General features: G+C 45.7%; 1 protein-coding gene across 1 annotated transcript in view; it reads right to left on the minus strand.

Moving 5' to 3' along the window:
• Positions 1–18,816, minus strand: part of LOC145350632 (inactive phospholipase D5-like) — a 99,133-nt gene extending 80,317 nt beyond the window's left edge. Inside the window, exon 1 of the mRNA XM_080199842.1 lies at positions 18,640–18,816. Coding sequence (XP_080055968.1) covers positions 18,640–18,816 — 177 coding nt within the window. The remainder of the gene's footprint in view (positions 1–18,639) is intronic.
• Positions 18,817–19,280: the final 464 nt, after the last annotated feature.

Below are 19,280 nucleotides of genomic sequence, written 5' to 3' on the forward strand. Positions count from 1 at the left end.
GCTGAGTCTACACTTCCAGCAGATGGCAGCGCTCACAAGGGAAAAATGGCAGGAAATCACGGGCATGTAGCCGCTCAATAAAAGAACAACTTCCCGGCCTGGGAGAGTTATCCTAAATTGGGAAAGAGCTCTACACCAGAAGTGACCAGTGAAATCACTGAGCAACGAGTCAACCCCAACAGAATCAGCGTGGCTCCCTTCACATTCATTCATTGCCCTGTAATTAGGTGCCAACTTGTGACGTGTTCACTGTCTCTGTCACTGAGCACCACCGTGATTGCTTTGGGCTGTTTTATAGCACAATACCAGCTAGGAACACAAGGCAGAGCAAAAACTAAAAATTTATCAAATGTAGTGTTGAGATGGATAGAAAGCTGGCTGGCAGACAGGAAATAAAGAATAGGAATAAACAGGTCATTTTCCAATTGGCAGGCAGTGATCAGTGGGGTTCTGCAGGGACCAGTGCTGGGACCCCAACTATTCATAAAAATATTAAAGATGTAGATGAGGGAACTAAATGTAACGTCTCCAAATTTGTAGATGACGCGAAGCTGGGTGGGAGGGTGAGCTGTGAGGAGGAAGCAGAGATGCTGCAGTGTGACTTGGACAAGCTGAGTGAGTGGGTAAATAAATAAATGCATGGTAGATGCAGTATAATTTGGATAAATGTGAGGTTATCCACTTTGATAGCAAAAACTGGAAGGCAGATTGTTATCTTAATGGCTATAGACTGAGAGAAGGGAATGTGAAATGAGGCCTAGGTGTCCCCATTCACTACTCGCTGAACATAAGAACATAAGAACATAAGAAATAGGAGCAGGAGTAGGCCATCTAGCCCTTCGAGCCTGCCCCGCCATTCAATAAGATCATGGCTGATCTGTCGTGGCTCAGTTCCACTTTCCCGCCCTCTCCCCATAACCCTTAATCCCCTCTCTTATCAAGAACCCATCAACCTGCTTCTTAAAAATATTTAGCGAGGCAGCCTCCACCACTTCAACGGGCAGAGAATTCCAGAGATTCACCACCCTTTGAGTGAAGAAGTTCCTCCTCAACTCCGTTCTAAACCGCCTCCCCTTTATCTTGAGGCTGTGCCCCCTAGTCCTACTGTCTTTTTTGAGCGGGAAGAGTCTCTCCACCTCTATCCTATCCATCCCATTCATCATCTTATACGTCTCAATGAGATCTCCCCTCATTCTTCTAAACTCTAACGAGTACAAGCCTAGTTTATTCAGCCTCTCCTCATAGCTCAATCCCCTCAACTCCGGTATCAGCCTAGTAAACCTCCTCTGCACTCCCTCCAGGGCCAAAATATCCTTGCGCAGGTGCGGCGCCCAAAACTGCACACAGTACTCCAGCTGCGGCCTCACCAATGCCCTATACAGCTGCAGCAAGACCTCCCTACTTTTATATTCAATCCCCCTCGCTATGAAGGCCAGCATCCCATTCGCCTTCCTGACCACCTGCTGCACCTGCAAGCTGGGTTTTTGCGACTCATGCACAAGGACCCCGAGGTCCCTCTGCACCGTCGCCTGCTGCAGTTTTTCGCCACGTAAGTAATAGTCCTTCCTACCATTATTCCTACCAAAGTGGACCACCTCACACTTGCCAACATTAAATTCCATTTGCCATTTCCTGGCCCATTCGCCCAGCCTATCTAGATCCTTCTGCAGACTCTCCACACCCTCCGCACAATTTGCCTTTCGTAGATGCAGCAGGCGTTAAAGACGGCAAATGGTACGTTGGTGTTCATGGCAAAAAGATTCGAGTACAGGAGCAGGGATGTGAGGCCATACCTGGAATACCGTGTACAGTTTTGGTCTCCTTATCTGAGGAAGGATGCTCTTGCTATGGTGGGAGTGTAGTGAAGGTTCGCCAGATTGATTCCTGCATGGCAGGACTAACATACGAGCAGAAATTGAGTTGGTTAGAATTGTACTCACTGGAGTTCAGAGGGGGAAGAATCTCATATAAAATTCTAACAGGACTGAGTGGGGCAGATGTCGAACAGATGTTCTCGATGTTGGGGGAGTCCAAAACATGGGGTCACAGTCTAAGGATATGGGATCAACTATTTAGGACTGAGGTCAGGAGAAGTTTCTCCACTCAGAGAGTGGTCAGCCTGGGAAATTCTCAACCACAGAAAGCAGTTGAGGCCAAAACACTATGTTTTCAAGAAGGCGTTGGGGCAAAATGGATTGAAGGGTATGGGGGGGAAAAGGGAACAGGTTATTAAGTTGGATGATCATCCATGATCATCATGAATGGTAAAGTAGGTTTGGAGAGCCAAATGGCCTCATCCTGCTCCTATTTTCTATATTTCTACTTATCTCTTACTTTAAGCTCACAAACGTTTAAAGGAATCAAACATGATCTCTGTATTTTACAATTAGGTCTTAAAAAGCTACATTTTTATCTTCCTTATGTACTCATCAAGAAAATTCAGGCAACACTGATCATTGCTGAATAAAGAGATATGCTGTCAAAGCTTTTCATCTTGCACTCATCAAGAAAGATGCAAGAATGCCAAATTTCATAAGGAGCAACAATTTATGCTACATGGGAAGAGAGTGCTGGTTGGTTGGCAAGTCTACTCTCATTGGTTGAAGCATTGCCTTGGAGAATGCACCAGGAAACTAATGTCCCCAACACTTTTGTTTAATTCAAAAAAGCTGTGATACCTGGACGTGTTCCTTTTGCCTGCAGAGGAGAGGTCCCTGTGCAGAATATATGTAGCTTCTAGAAAGTGTAAGTAAGCCACATTCAACTGACTTCTCTTTTTGATAAATGTTCTTACAATTCTCCAAGAGACAGGTGTTAACAAGTTAGTAAGTGTTTCATGAATGGGTTCGTTCCAGCAAAGGACTGTGATGGAATACTCCCTACTTGCCTGGATGGGTACAGCTCCAACAACACTCTATCCAGCACAAAGCAGCCCACTTGTTTGGCACCACATCTACAAACGTCCACTCCCTCCACCACTGACACTCAGTAGCAGCAGTGCGTACTAACTACAAGATGCACTGCAGCAATTCACCAAAGATCCTTAGACAGCACCTTCCTAACCCACAACCACTTCCATCTAGAAGGACAAGGGCAGCAGACAAATGGGAACACCACCACCTGCAAGTTTCCTCCAAGTCACTTGCCATCCTGATTTGGAAATATATCGCCTTTCCTTCGCAGTTGCTGGATCAAAATCCTGGAATTCCCTCCTTAACAGCATTGTAGGTCAACCCACAGAACATGGACTGCAGTGATTCAAGAAGGCAGCTCACCCCCACCTTCTCAAGGGCAACTAGGGATGGGCAGCCAGCGACACCCATGTCCCACAAATAAATAAATAAAAACCTGTTCCAGTTTAGCAAGCCTTCGCTTTTTGTTACTGTTAAACTCTGAACAGTGTTAGTCTTTCATGTTGCATAACAAGAGTACAGAAAAAAAAATCAAGGAGAAAGAAACTCTCTTTCAAACGACTGTGTAACTCACAATGGTCAAAAACATTCTGACGCTGCTCTTGAACTGTGAGCCCAGTTCAGAATCCTTCAAAGGTGCCTTCTCAAGAGTGATGGTGTTCAGACACATCCTTCAATCCTTTTCAAATAAACTTCTGTAAATTTTACAACTTTTTCCCTTGCATTAGAGAGTTAAATCCAACCAATGACCGATAATCCTCCATTGGCAAGCAACAACAATATAAATGGATCATTTACGCTAATCCCAAAGCTTTTCTTGTGCCCATTTATTCGAACAGAACGTTCAGCTGAGAAGAGTTCCTTCCTTCGAGGCAAAGTAATTCCCAAAGCACTGCGTATTGTAAGAGGAAATAGATGGCCTCTTTAAAGTCATTTTTCACCCACCCTCATCACTCCTGTAATCAGGTATATCAAGATTATTGGTTATTACCAATAACTGAACTGGAAAAGTCAAAACTATTTCAGATAGTTACATAGAAACCCAATCTGAAAAACAGAAACTCCACAGAGAGTATTAAGTGTTTGCAGAATTCTCATTCAGCATAGCTTTTAGCTTACTGCTTTGGAGAGGGGACAGAAAAGGTTGACCAGGACATTGCCTGGTTTGGAAGGTATTAGCGATGAGTAGAGGTTGGATAAACTCGGTTTGTTCTCACTGGAATGACGGCGGTTGAGGGGCGACCTGATAGAAGTTTATAAGATTATGAGTTGGCATGGACAGAGTGGATAGTCAGATGCTCTTTCCTAGGGTAGAAAAGTCAAGAACTAGGGGCAGAGGTTTAAGGTGCGTGGGGAAAAGTTTAGAGATGTGCAAGGCAAGTCTTTTACACAGAAAGCGGGGAATGTCTGGACTGCGTTGCCCAGGGAGGTGGTGGGAGCAGGTACATTAGCGGCTTTTAAGGGGCATCTAGACGGATACATGAATTGGATGGGAATGGAAGATTATGGACTCCATAAAAGTGTGTGGGTTTTAGTTTAGGCAGGTATGATGATCAGCACAGGCTTGGAGGGCCGAAGGGCCTGTTCCTGTGTTGTACCTTTCTTTGTTCCTTGTACGTCCGGATAGATCCATTACTCAGTCTGTACAATTAAGAAATAGACATGTATTTGGCGAACGCATTTATGATTTCCTGTAAATGGTGGCAATGTAAATCTCTCCTTTTGGGAGTTACGTTTGCACATGATATGGGACTTTAACACACTTAGCACACTAGCTAATGTACTATTTTACTGTAGTAATGCACCTATTTATTTTAAAGGTGCTCTGTAAAAGAGAATTCATTGCAAACATAGAACTGGTAGGTTAAAAATAGTCATGATGTGGGTATGCCGGCATTGGACTGGGGTAAACACAGTAAAAAGTCTGACAACACCAGGTTTTAGTCCAACCGATTTATTTGATAATAGACTCACACGCTTTCGGGGTTAGCCCCTTCGTCAGGTGAATGGAGAGTTCTGGCCTCAGACAGAGCATATAAAACACAGACAGTTTAGAGATTACTAAACAGTGCTTTATATGCTCTGTCTGAGGCCAGAACTCTCCATTCACCTGACGAAGGGGCTAACCCCGAAAGCTTGTGAGTCTATTATCAAATAAATCGGTTGGACTAAAACCTGGTGTTGTCAGACTTTTTACTAGGTTAAAAATAGCACAGGATAAATCAAACTCAATAAAAATATGGGTGGAATTCTCCACTTCCACATGTTCTGCCACCACTGCCGGCAGGCACGGGGAATTTGGCGCTCAGCCAAATCTCCTTCCACTGCAGCAGGGCTGGAGAATCCTAGTGGGGCGGCGGGGCTGAAGAATTATGGCCAATCACTACGCGTTGCTCCACAATGCCACACAGTTTGTTGCAGTCCCACAACCAAACTCAATCCTAGTTTGTCCCTCAGACTGTGCCCATGTTCACTGACTTTATCTGAGGTAGGAACAAAAGCTCCACCATTGTTCTTGCAGTTCTTGCATTGAGACTTTACACGAGAAACAAACTGTCCCTGGGATGTGGGGGTTGCTGGCATTTCAGGCACCTTCCTAATTGCTCCAAGTAGTTATGGGAGGCCTTCTTTCATTGTGGTGGTTAGATACCAGTGAATGGTTTTCCAGGCACCTTCACAGGAAGGCCCCCATGTTGATGTGGGACTGGAACTGCACTGAGGCTGCACAAGTGAGGATGGCAGGTTTCCTTCCTTCAGTGAACATCAACAAATGGCTGCAACTTCTTATGACAATTTGAAAGCTTCCTGGTCACTTTTTATTCACAACAGCTCTTTATATTTTTACTTAAAAGCATGAGCCTTGGCTTAGTTCACGCCTGTCAGTCAGAAGATTGTGGGTTCATGTCCAATTCCAGGGATGAGCCCATAACCAATGGTCACCCTCCCTGTGCAGTACTGAGGGACCCCGGCACCTATCGAGATACCATCATTTGGATAAGATGTTAAACTAAGCCCCATGTGTCTTATCTGGTGAAACTAAACAGTCCAATAGCACTATTTCGAAGAACAGACTTCTCCTTGGTTCTCTCACCAACTCTTGTCTCTGAAGCAATATTGTTAAAAATACTATTTTTATTTGTTTGCAGAATGTGTGCTTTGTTGGCAAAGCCAGCAGTTATGGGTGCCTTGGTGGTACAGTGGTTAGCACTGTAACCTCACAGCGCCTGCGACCCAGATTTGATTCTTGGCTTGGGTCACTGTCTGTGCTGAGTCCGCGTATTCTCCCCATGTCTGTGTGGGTTTCCTCCGGGTGCTCTGGTTTCCTCCCACAGTCCGAAAGACATGCTGGTTAAGTACATTGGGCCATGCTAAATTCTCCCTCAGTGTACCCGAACCAGTGCCAGAGTGTGGCGATTTTCACAAGGAGATTTTCACAAAGTTAAGCCTACTTGTGACACTAATAAATAAACTTTAAACAAGGGTGGCAATAAAAGAGACTCCAAGGCATGGGCTGGAAGCTATGATTCTGTGCAACAATACAGGATGCTGTTTTATGGTCCGTGGGACATCTCTCCAAATTTTGGCGCGGATTCAGATATTAATGAGAACTTTACAAGCTTGACTGGGTTGAGTATTACATCTGGTAATATGGTTGATGCAACTATTTTTTTAATTGCTTTTTGTAACAAGACATAGTTGGACCAAACTGTTCAGATATTTCAGAGGTTGATTAAGATTCAACTATATTTCTGTGGGTCTGGTGTAACATCTTCCCTACAAGGCATGGGAGAACAAGATGGGTTTTTACAACAGTCCCATTGGTTCATCACCACCATTACTTATTGCAGCTTTGCATGAGGGGGAGGAAGTGGCGCAGTTGTATTGTCACTGGACTAGTAATCCATAGACACTGGGTAATGTTCTGGGGACCTGGGTTCAAATCCCACCCTAGCAGATGGGGAAACTTGAATTCAATAAAAAAAAAATTTGGAATTAGAAGTCTAATGATGACCACAAAACAATTGTTTAAAAAAAAAAGCCACCTGGATCACTAATCTCATAGAATCTCTACAGTGCAGAAGGAGGCTGTTCAGCCCATTGAGTCTGCACCGACAACAATCCCACCCAGGCCCTATCCGCATAACCCCAAATATTTCCCCTACCAATCCCCCTGACACTAAGGGACAATTTACCATAGCCAATCAACCTAACCCACACATCTTTGGAGTGTGGGAGGAAACGCATGCAAACACGGATAGAATGTGCAAATTCCACACAGATAGTGACCTAAGCTGGGAGTATGAACCCAGATCCCTGTGCTAACCACTGTGCCACCATGCCATCCCTTTAGGGAAGGAAATCTGCCACCCTTACCCAGTCTGGCCTACACGTGACTCCAGAGCCACAGCAACGTGGTTGACTCCTAACTGCCCTCTGGGATGGGCAAGAATTACTGGCCCAGCTCAGTGATGCCCACATCCCATGGAAGAATATATTTTAAAAAATTAATTGACCAAATTCAAATTGCCCAGCTGTCATGGTGAGATTGGAACTCATGCCTTGATCATTAGCTTCTGGATTACTGGCTCTGTAACACAACCGCTCTGTTACTCTACCTATAATTATTAGATTATGATCTCATTGCTGTCTGAGGGATTTTGGATGCAATTTTGGCTGCATTGCTGCTTGAACTGGTTAGCTCGCAGCCCCCAAAATATGGTACACAGCTAACACTGGTCAGGGATTTCATCTCATATACTGATAATGGATGAGGTGTTCTCAAAATATAATCACACACAAAGTGTCAAATCAAAAAGGCCTGTTTGTGTTCAGTTTGGAGAGTCAAGAAATCTCTTTATTTACAGCTCTGAAACAGCCAGTAAACGAAACTTGTAAATTTCAGCCTCAGGCAGACATTTATGTTACGAACGCTGGATTTTAAAAGGCAGTTATGTTTCAAAACGTCTTCTTTAACTTAAGTGTAGGGTTGGAAATCCGGGCTCTGAGATGGGCCTGTGTGATCCGGTGCAGCTCAGGCAGAAATCTACTGAAATCAAGCAATATGTCTTCACGCTAGAACGCAGCTAATGCATAGTAAAAGGGACAGCTGCCTTGGAGGCGCAGGGAAAGAGAGAGAGAAAGCAATTGCTGCTGTGCAGGGGAACAAAGCAGCTGGTGAACAGGGAAGGAGGGCACTTGTAAGACTTTGTTTTCTCTTCAAAAGGAAGGGGACGGAAAGAAATGGGATACTTGAAGATTTAGAGAGTGGCAGAGGTGGGCCTTGCTGGTAGAAGTCGGACCTGGAAAACTCAGGCTGAGTGGAATGACTTTCGAAGGATACTGGCAGTTTTGACCCATTGCAGCAGGAAGAAGTGACCCTGCTGGACAGCAGGCAGGAACACTGGACTACGATTTGATTTATTACTGTCACGTGTATTAGTATACAGTGAAAAGTATTGTTTTTTATGCGCTATACAGTCAAAACATACTGTTCATAGAGAAGGAAGGGAGTGCAAAATGTAATGTCATAGTGTAGAGGAAGACTTGTTCTTGTAATGCTCCCAATCTGCCAGCAGTGCGATGCATGGTGCAATGGGCTGTAAGACACATCTCAATTGAGTCAGTTAATTAATACAAAAAACCTTTTCTTTAGTTTGGTGCATTAGTTTCCTGCCAAGGCGGCATGGTGGCACAGTGGTTAGCACTACTGCCTCACAGCACCAGAGACTGGGGTTCAATTCCAGCCTCAGGTCACTGTGTGTGTGTGTGTGTGTGTGTGTGTGTGTGTGTGTGTGTGTGTGTGTGTGTGTGTGTGTGTGTGTGTGTGTGTGTGTGTGTGTGTGGAGTTTACACATTCTCCCCACGTCTGTGTGGGTTTCCTCCGGGCGCTCTGGTTTCTTCCCACATTCCAAAGATGTGCAGGGTTAGGTGGATTGGCCGTGCTAAATTGCCCCTAGTGTCAGGGGGATTAGCTGGATGAATATGTGGGGTTACGGGGATAAGGCCTGGGTGGGATTGTGGTTGGTGCAGACCCGATGGGCTGAATGGCCTGCTTCTGCACTGTAGGGATTCTGTGATTCTATAATTAACATCTGATCTAAGTTGATTTTAGCTTGTTTGTTACAATAAAAGTCTTTGAATGAGAAATTCTGTTCTCTGGTTACTTTCATTTGTTCTTTGGGAAATTGATTATTTAAAACAAAAGGATTCTCGGTGTCTATCATAACACACTGTGGGCGGGATACAGACCATGCCAAGGTCTGTTGACCTCGGGAGGTATTTTCCAGCGCTGGGGCAAGAGCGGCCGGAGAATCCTGCTGTCTGTGCTTAAAATTAATTTAGCTGCAACCAACCATCTTCTCCAAAGCTCAGTGCTGTTTGTGGGAGTTTGTTGTCTGCATATTTGACCGCCGTGCTTCCTACATTACAGCCACGACCACATTTCAAAAAAGATATACTTTATTGGCTGTAAAGTGCTTTGAGATGACAGCGGTCATGAAAAACATCTTATAATTGCAAGTTTTTGTTTTACACAGCGAACAACAACTGGAACGAATTCATGGATTTCTGGATCAGAGATTTATTCTGCTGCCTCTGCTGTTCCTGCCCTCCCCTGCCCCTCACACTCACCTTCAATCCCCACCTTCTTTCCAGTCTCTCTCCAGTTGAGGAGGAACTTCTTCACTCAAAGGGTGGTGAATCTCTGGAATTCTCTGCCCGTTGAGGTGGTGGAGGCTACCTCGCTAAATATTTTTAAGACGCGGGTTGATGGGTTTTTGATAAGCGAGGGGATTAAGGGTTATGGGGAGAGGGCGGGAAAGTGGAACTGATCCACGACAGATCAGCCATGATCTTATTGAATGGTGGGGCAGGCTCGAAGGGCTGGATGGCCTACTCCTGCTCCTATTTCTTATGTTCTTATGTATGTTCTCTCTCTCACTCTCTCATCTTGAGCTCATTTCATCGATGAGAGTTACTTCCTGATCCCTCAAATCTGTTCCATTGAGTTCCTGAACCTTCTCTGAACTGCTCCTAATGCACTTATATCCTTTCTTAAATAAGGAGACCAAGACGGTACACTGGGCTCTGGATGTGATCTCACCAGCACCCTGCACAAATACAGCAAAACATCCCCATATTTATCCTTCATTCCACGCTCAATAAACAACATTCCATTTGCCTTCCTGACCATTGCTGTACCTGCGTGTTAACTTTATGTTGTCATCTTCACACACATGCCCGTCGTTTCTGAAACATCCGGTATGAATCCCTCTGATCAGTTTCCACCCTTGCCACAATTGTCCTAACCAAAATTGCACACAAACGAACAAAGAGCAGGAGTAGTAGGCCATTCAGCCCCTTCAGCCTGCTCCACTATTTAATTAGATCATGACCAATCTGATAGTAACCTTAAATCAGCATCCTGCTTCCCCGCCCCCGATAACCTTTCACCCCCTCGCTTACCACGTACCTATCCACCGCTGCCTGAAAAATATTCAAGCATTCTGCTTCTGCCACATTTTCAGGATGAGAATTTCAGAAACTCACGACCCTCACTCAACAAACTCACCTCATCTCTGTTTCGAACGGCCAGCCCCCTATTTTTAAACAGTGACCCCTCGTTCTAGATTCTCCAACAAGAGGAAATCCACATCCATCCTGTCAAAAGCCCTCAGGATCTTGCACGTTTCAATCGAGTTGCCCCCTACTCTTCTAAACTCCAGCAGATACAAGCCAAGCCTGTTCAATCTTTACTCATAAGACAGCCCATCCATTCCGGGTATTAGTCTGGTAAACCTTCTCTGAGATGCTTCCAATGCATTTACACCCTTCCTTAAATAAGTGACCAATACTGTACTCAGTACCCTAGGTATGTTCTCATTAATACTCTGTGTAACTGAAGCATAACTCCCTACTTCAGAACTCAATTCCCCTCATGATAAATTATAGCATTCTATTAGTTTTCCTAATTACTGGCTGCAACTGCATACTAGCCTTTTTGTGATCCATGCGCAAAGTCACCCAGATCCCTCTGCACCTCAGAGCTCTGCAATCTCTTATCATTTAGACCAACGTGCTTCTCTTTTACTCTTCCTGCCAAAATGGACAATTCCACATTTTCCCACATTATATTCCATTTGCCAGATCTTTGGCCACTCACTTGACCTTCGGTTTTATCTTGGTGGTTTCCTTAAGTCTTCTTCGCAATTTACTTTCCCACCTATTTTAAGTCATTAGCAAATTTAATAACATTCCCATCATCCAAGTCATTTACATAAATTGCAAATAGATGCAATGCCAGCACTGATTCCAGTGGTAACCGCTCATTACTTCCTGCCAACTGAAAAAAAACATTAATGCCTACTCCCTGCTTCCTGTTAGCCACAGTAAAAAGTCTGACAACGCCAGGTTTTAGTCCAACCGATTTATTTGATAATCTGACAACACCAGGTTTTAGTCCAACCTTGGACTAAAACCTGGTGTTGTCAGACTTTTTACTGTGTTTACCCCAGTCCAACGCCGGCACATCCACATCATGTCCTGGTAGCCAGCCAATCTTCTATCTGTGCCAAAATGTTATCCCATACCACGGGCTTTTATTTTCCGCAATAACACTGTGCCACAATGCCGCAATAGTGGGACTGCACAGTGACACAGCGGTTAGCACCGCTGCCTCACAGCGCCAGAAACCTGGGTTCGATTCCCAGCTTAGGTCACTGTCAGTGTGGAGTTTGATTGTTCTCCCCATGTCTGCATGGGCTTCTGCCGGGTGCTCCGGTTTCCTTTCACAGTCCAAAGATGTGCGGGTTAGATGGATTGGCCATGCTAAATTGACCCTTAGTATCAGGGGGATTAGCTAGGGTAAATGCATGGGTTTATGGGGATAGGGCCTGGGTGGGTTTGTGGTTAGTGCAGAGTCGATGGACCGAATGGCCCTCTTCTGTAGGATTCTATGATTCTAACGTCCGATGTATCACCTTGTCAAATGCCTTCTGAGGAGCTAAGTACAGTACATCTATTGGTTCTCCTTTATCCACAGAACATGTTAGTTCCTCATAGAACTCCAATAAGTTGGTTAAATATAATTTTCCTTTTACAAAACCATGCCTGATTGCCTTGGCCTTGACCAAATGCCTTACTATAACTTACTTAATAACAGCTTGTAAGATTTTCCCTATGACAGGTGTTAAACTAACTAGCCTGTAATTTCCTGCTTTCTGTCTCCATCCATTTTTGAATAATGGAGTTACATTTTCTATCTTTAAATCTAATGGGACCTTCCCCGAATCTAGGGAGTTTTGGAAAATTAAAACCAATGCATCAACTATCTCACTTTTTTTAAGATGCTAGGATGAAGTCCATCAGGACTGAGCTCTTAGCAACCCACAGCTGCAATAATCTACTCAGTACCACTTCTTGGCGACTGCAGTTTTCCTGAGCTACTATAAATACACAGGAACAAAAGTAGGCCATTTGGCCCAATAAGTCTGTTCCATCATTCAATTAGATTATGACTAATCTAAGAGTCCACTTTCCCCCACTTCAGTCCATAACCCTTGATTCCCTTACTGATTAAAAATCTATCGATCTCAACCTTGAACATATTTAATGACCTAATCTCTACAGCTCTCTACAGTAAAGAATTCCACAGATTCATTACCTTCTGAGAGGAAACATTCCTCCTCATCTCTGTCTTAAATGGGTGATCGCTTACTCCGAAATTATATCCCTCTCATTCTAGACTCTCCCACAAGAGGAAACAACCTCTCAGCATCTACCCCGTCAAACCACCCTCTGAATCCTGTTTGTCTCAGTAAGGTCACTTATCATTCTTCTAAACAATGAATGCAGGCCCAACTTACTCAACCTCCCCTCATACGAAAATCCCTCCATGTCCATGATCAACTTTGTGAACCTTCTCTGGACTGCCTTCGATGCCAGATAAGGAAATATTAGTTCCTCCCCTCCTTCTATTACCTGATTTATAGCTGCTTCTAGGATGTTATTTGTATTGTCTGCAGTGAAAACTGCTGCAAAATACTATTCAATTTATCTACCATCTCCTTGTTTCCTATTATCAATTTTCCAAATGACTTTCTGTCGGCTAACAGTCATTTTGTTAACTTGATTCTTTTTAAAATAATTATTGAAGTTCCTATTACCTGTTTTCCTATTTCTGGCTAGCTTTCTCCCATACTCTTATTTTTCCCCTCTTTTAACCTTTTAACCATCCTTTGCTGTTCTTTATACTCTATCCAATCTTCTGACCTTCAATCTTCAAGATTTCTGATAGACAGGGGAATTAAGGGTTATGGGGAGAAAGCGGGAAAGTGGAACTGGTCCACTGCAGATCAGCCATGATCTTATTGAATGGCGGGGCAGGCTCGAAGGGCTAGATGGCCTACTCCTGCTCCTATTTCTTATGTTCTTATGTTCTTAATCTGTTTTTGCACAATTTTATGCTTTTGCTTTCACTTTGATATTATCCTTAACCTTTCTAGTTAATCACAAATTGTGTGTCCATTCCTTGGACATTTTCTTGTTCAAATGTATCTATTTTAAGCATTTTGAAATATCCTCTTAAACATTTGCCACTGTATCTCTATTGACCTATCCCCTAACCTAATGTGTCAGCTCACTTTAGCCAGCTCAGCTCCCATGCACTCACAAATGCCCTTATTTAAGTTTAGAAACATAGTCTTAGACCCATTCCTATCTCCCTCAAACTGAATGTTTGAATCATATTATGGTCGCTGCTACTTAGAAATGTCTTCGCTATGAGACCATTAATTAGTTACTCCCATCTTGTTGCACAATACCAGGTCTAGTACAGCTGATCGGCTCCAGAACTCACTGTTCTAAGAAACTATTCCAAAAACATTTGAAGAATTCTTCATCTAGGCTACCTTTGCCCGACTGACTTTTCCAGTCTATACGCAGATTATAAACCACATTCTCTAAGACTATTACTGTTGCTTTGTTCCTCTTTGTCCTTCTCAACCCCTTTCTAAATTTAGACATAGCTGACCACTGGATCTGATTCAATGCCTCTTCTCTGAATTCTCGTTCTACCCATGCTCGGACTACCCCTGTTTGTGGGAAAAGAGTACCCAACATCTTTTCCCATTACCTCAAGACCCACTGGGATATACTCTTGGTCCCCTTTGCTCTTCACTTACACACTCTCCCTTGATGACCTCATCTGCAAACACAGGATCAACCTTCGTGTTCACAAAATGGCACTGGGTTCCACCTCTCCAGCATCTCTTCGTTAAACGCTCAGTGCCTCTATGTTGTGGCATTCTCTATCCAACATTGGAGGAACAGTTTCCTCCGGCTAAACAATGGGAAGGCTGAAACCATTAAGGGAGATGATGGTGTTGCAATAATGTCACTGGACAGTAATCCAGAGACTCAAGCACAATACTTTGGGGCCACGGGTTCAAATCCCACCACAGCTGCTGGTGGAATTTAAATTCAATTAATCAAACGTAGAGTTGAAAGCTCAGATCGGTGATGGTGACCATGAGATTATCATTGATTATTCATCAAAAACAAAACTAATCCCCTTTAGGAAAGAAAATCTACCGTCCTGCCAGCTCTGGCCTGCATGGGACTCCAGATCTACGGCAATGTGGCTGAGTTTTACCGACCCCCAAGTCACTCGATTCAACGGCAACTCGGAATGGGCAATACTGACCTTGCCAATGACGCCCACATCCCATGGGAAGAATACAGAAAAGATTTCAAGCCCTTTCCAATGACTCCACCAGTACCTTCAGCTCAGCAAGTCTCTTCCCAGTTATTCCCTGTGACAATCATTTCCAACCTCACATCTTGTCCATAACACCCGTTTCCACTTCAGTCACTCCCACTTCAATCCATCTGCTTCCCAAACCCTCATCCTTGTCACTGTCATTGATCGACTTGCTGTTCCAATCTGCTCATCATCTATCCTCAATCCAAAACTCTATGCTATCAAGTCCCACTTATCCATCATCCTCATTCGCTGGCCCCTGGTCTCAAGCTCTTCTTTTTAAACCACTCAAAATTCTTGCCTCTCCCGGTCTTTAACCTCTCCTAAAACTCGCTATTCCATTGGATTTTTGTACGTGTCCTCACTTTGTGCCACTATTTGTGAGTTTCCTTCAACCACCGAGGCATCATGTTTGAATCCTCTCCACCATAAACTCCTTCTCAAGATGCACCTCTTTGGCCAAGCTTGGGTTATCTCTCCAAATATCTCCTTTTTGCTCAAGGTCTATTCCGCCACCACCCCCCACCGACCACTCCACCCCCCCACCCCACCCCACCGCCCCTCACCTCTGCAAAAATGCTGAAAAAACCTTTTTTAAAAGAAACTTTAAAGGGGTAAGTTTTTAAATTTGCTTTTTCTCTATAGGTTTCCTCTGGGGCTGCCAACTGTAATTAAACATATTCCTGGAGGTTTCATCCCCCAAGTTCCAAATGTTAGCCACCCAACACATCCACCCTTGTGAAAGGCTGACTTCCTCCACAGCACAGTGGCACAGTGGTTAGCACCGCTGCCTCACAGCACCAGGGGTTCAACTCCTGGCTTGGGTCACTGTCTATGTGGAGTCTGGCACATTCTTCCCGTGTCTGCCTGGGTTTCCTCCGGATACTCCAGTTTCCTCCCACAGTCCAAAAGACGCGCTGGTTAGACGTGCTGGCCATGCTAAATTCTCCCTCAGAGTACCCAAACAGGCACCAGAGTGTAGCGACTAGGGGATTTTCACAGTAACTTCATTGCAGAGTTAATGTAAGCCCTACTTGTGACACTAATAATGAACTATCAACCAACTAGAGGGCAGAAAGACCCATTACTCCACTGGATGATGCCTGACTGTCAGCCCCACAGCCTTTTTCTCCCCATTTTCAATATTTTTATATCTGGTGAAGAGAAATGTTCAATGATCTTTCTGAATGTCCCGATCATTTTTCTCCAGGGCTGCACACAGCAGTGTCGTGGAAAGTCATCCGAAATTCCCCGAGACTCCAGACCCATCCTGGAGGGATAACAATCCCTGTCTCCTCATTCTCACAACTATTCTCTGGGTGGAATGGTAGCACATTGCCCCATGCCGCTCCCTCACACTGCCCCATGCCGCTCCCTCACACTGCCCCATGCCGCTCCCTCACACTGCCCCATGCCGCTCCCTCACACTGCCCGGCACCGCTCCCTCACACTGCCCGGCACCGCTCCCTCACACTGCCCGGCACCGCTCCCTCACACTGCCCCATGCCGCTCCCTCACACTGCCCCATGCCGCTCCCTCACACTGCCCGGCACCGCTCCCTCACACTGCCCCATGCCGCTCCCTCACACTGCCCGGCACCGCTCCCTCACGCTGCCCCATGCCGCTCCCTCACACTGCCCCATGCCGCTCCCTCACGCTGCCCCATGCCGCTCCCTCACGCTGCCCCATGCCGCTCCCTCACACTGCCCCATGCCGCTCCCTCACACTGCCCCATGCCGCTCCCTCACACTGCCCCATGCCGCTCCCTCACACTGCCCCATGCCGCTCCCTCACACTGCCCCATGCCGCTCCCTCACACTGCCCCATGCCGCTCCCTCACACTGCCCCATGCCGCTCCCTCACACTGCCCCATGCCGCTCCCTCACGCTGCCCGGCACCGCTGCCTCACACTGCCCGGCACCGCTGCCTCACAGCACTAGGGACCCAGGTTCAACTCCAGCCTCGGGTCACTTGGGTCTTTGTGGAATTTGCATGTTCTCACTGTGTCTGTGTGGGTTTCCTCCGGGTGCTCCGGTTTCCTCCCACAGTCCAAAGATGTGCAGATAAGATTGATTCACCATGATAAATCGCCCCTTAGTGTCTGGGGATAAAGAGGATAAATGCATGGGATTTCAGGGATAGGGCCTGGGTGGGAGTGTTCCTGGTGCAGGCTTGATGGGCCAAATGGCCTCCTTCTGCACTGTAGATTATACAGTGACCTTTTGCCAGAGTCTAGAGAATATAGGTGACCCAGCCTCTAACTTTCACCTGTCCCCAGGGGAACATCAGCCCAGAAGTTCACTTAGTGTGATGGACTCGAGTGGGATCTAGGTGCATGGGGGAAATCCTAGGCACAGATTCATGGGCCATCCGTGTGGTATAGGGACGCGTGGTGTAGAATTGGGGGGCAATTAAAGCTGATGAGCCAAGTACAACACACAGGGGTCATTACTTAACGCAACTGGACACACTGTGAAGAATCTGCTTGAAGTTCGTTGAGTTACAGCCCAGTGAGTGACTTGCCAAGAGAGTAAATTCTAGTGGAGTGAAAAGTAAAGCTTGTACCTAGTACTTACTAATGTGATTAGTGGACACTTGCACTCAAATAAGTCACCAGATGTGCCACTGATCAATATTTTTGTCACAACATGGATGGATTGAATTGCCACTCACTCCAACTCAACAGAAACAAATCTTCACATGCTAAACATTCACTCCAATCAGTTAGAATCATAGAATCTCTGCACTGCAGGAGGCTATTCAGCCCATCGAGCTGCACCGACCACAATCCCAGCCAACCTCTATCCCCATAACCCTGCTAACCGCCTAACCCTAACGGACAATTTAGCACAGCCAATCCACCTAACCTGCTCAGGCCAATCCATCTAACCCGCACATCTTTGGACTGTGGGAGGAAACCAGAGCGCATGGTGGAAACCCACGTAGACACGGGGAGAATGTGCACACTCCACACAGACAGTGACCCAAGCTGGGAATCGAATCTGGGTCCCTGGCACTGTGAGGCAGCAATGCTAACCACTGGGCCACCTTGCCATCCGTTAGGCATCGGAACACCCTCCCCTCCCATCCTTGGCCTCCCCTTAACCATGATGTGGAGATGCCGGTGTTGGACTGGGGTAAACACAGTGAGAAGTCTCACAACACCAGGTTAAAGTCCAACAGGTTTATTTGGTAGCAAACGCCACTAGCTTTTGCTAGTCGGGTCAGTGGGGAGTTCTGATCACAAACAGGGCATATAAAGGCACACACTCAGTTTACAGAATACTGATTAGAATGTGAGTCTTTACAGCTAATCAAGTCTTAAAGGCGCAGACAATGTGAGTGGAGATAGCATTAAGCACAGGTTAAAGAGATGTGTATTGTCTCCAGACAGGGCAGTAAGTGAGATGTCACAAGCCCAGGCAAGTCATGGGGGTTACAGATAGTGTGACATGAACCCCTTAACCCCCAGAAACATCCAGAATCACCAGCTACTGCTCGTTTCCCCAGTCATCCCAGGAATTTGCAAGGACTACATCAGCTAAGGATTTTTTTCTGTGCTGTGTGTGTGACAGCAAGCCAGACTTTACCGGGGGAATCCTCCCTTACCCTGACACCTCACTCTCTAACACACACTCCAGCAGAAAGCTGAAATCTGGCTGCTTTGAAGGAGGCCACTGTTCAAAGTTACATTTCACGACTAACTTTATTTCAGGGGCTACCTGTTCTGGGATATATTTAATCATAATCCCAAGCATAAACCAAAGAGAATCTATAACTTTGCGGTGGGTAAAATACACACATTCCATTATTCTTCCATGACATGTGCAGAAATGTTCAATTATTCAAAAAGTATTTAAATTATTTAGCAAATGTTTCACGCTTGAATCCCAGCAGCCTACCCTAGATATTACCTCTGCAATCCTCCCCTTTGTCTTACAGCTGAAAGCATACAAACGGCTTGCTTACATGCTCGCTCTTGCCCCTGTTGTTGAGATAGACTGACACAGTGTAATCCTTCTTCTTGGAAGCACTGTACAAGTTAGTAGCCCCCCGGGCGGGGGTCTGGGGGGCTTCCCTCGGTCCCGTCTTCAGCTTCAGTTGATCGCAGGGCTCCTCGGGCAGTCGGTCATGTTTAACTTCCATTTCTTTGTTTCTTTATATAAAAAAGATCTTACACATTTGGGGGGGGGAAGGGGGGAAAGAGGTGGGGGTTAGAGAGAGGCAGAGAGAGAGGGAGCGATGGGGCAACTGCAAGTGGTTTAGCTGTAAACTCTCAGGTGGTGCTGCTGCTGCTGCTGCTGCCTCTGGCTGCTACTGCAGCTCATGTTCGTGGTTTGCAGCAGCAACAGAGGCGATCCGAGAACTAAAGTACAGCCTTAGTGGGAGGGGCACTGGTTTAGTGAGCGTGTGGTGCAGTGAGCTGCAGGAGAGAGAGAGATATATGAAGGGGGGTGGGGGGAAAGACACACACACAGACCATCACCCAGCCTCTGTGTCTTAAAGAACAGTGTGCTGAGATAAAGGGCAGTTCTTTATCATGTTTATTCGGTGCCACAGAGGATGTGCTGGTGGATAAGGTCATTCATACAATCCCTACAGTGTACAAG

The sequence above is a fragment of the Carcharhinus amblyrhynchos genome, chromosome 12, assembly GCF_965287045.1.
Source record: "Carcharhinus amblyrhynchos chromosome 12, sCarAmb.v2.hapA, whole genome shotgun sequence".
NCBI lineage: Eukaryota > Metazoa > Chordata > Chondrichthyes > Carcharhiniformes > Carcharhinidae > Carcharhinus > Carcharhinus amblyrhynchos.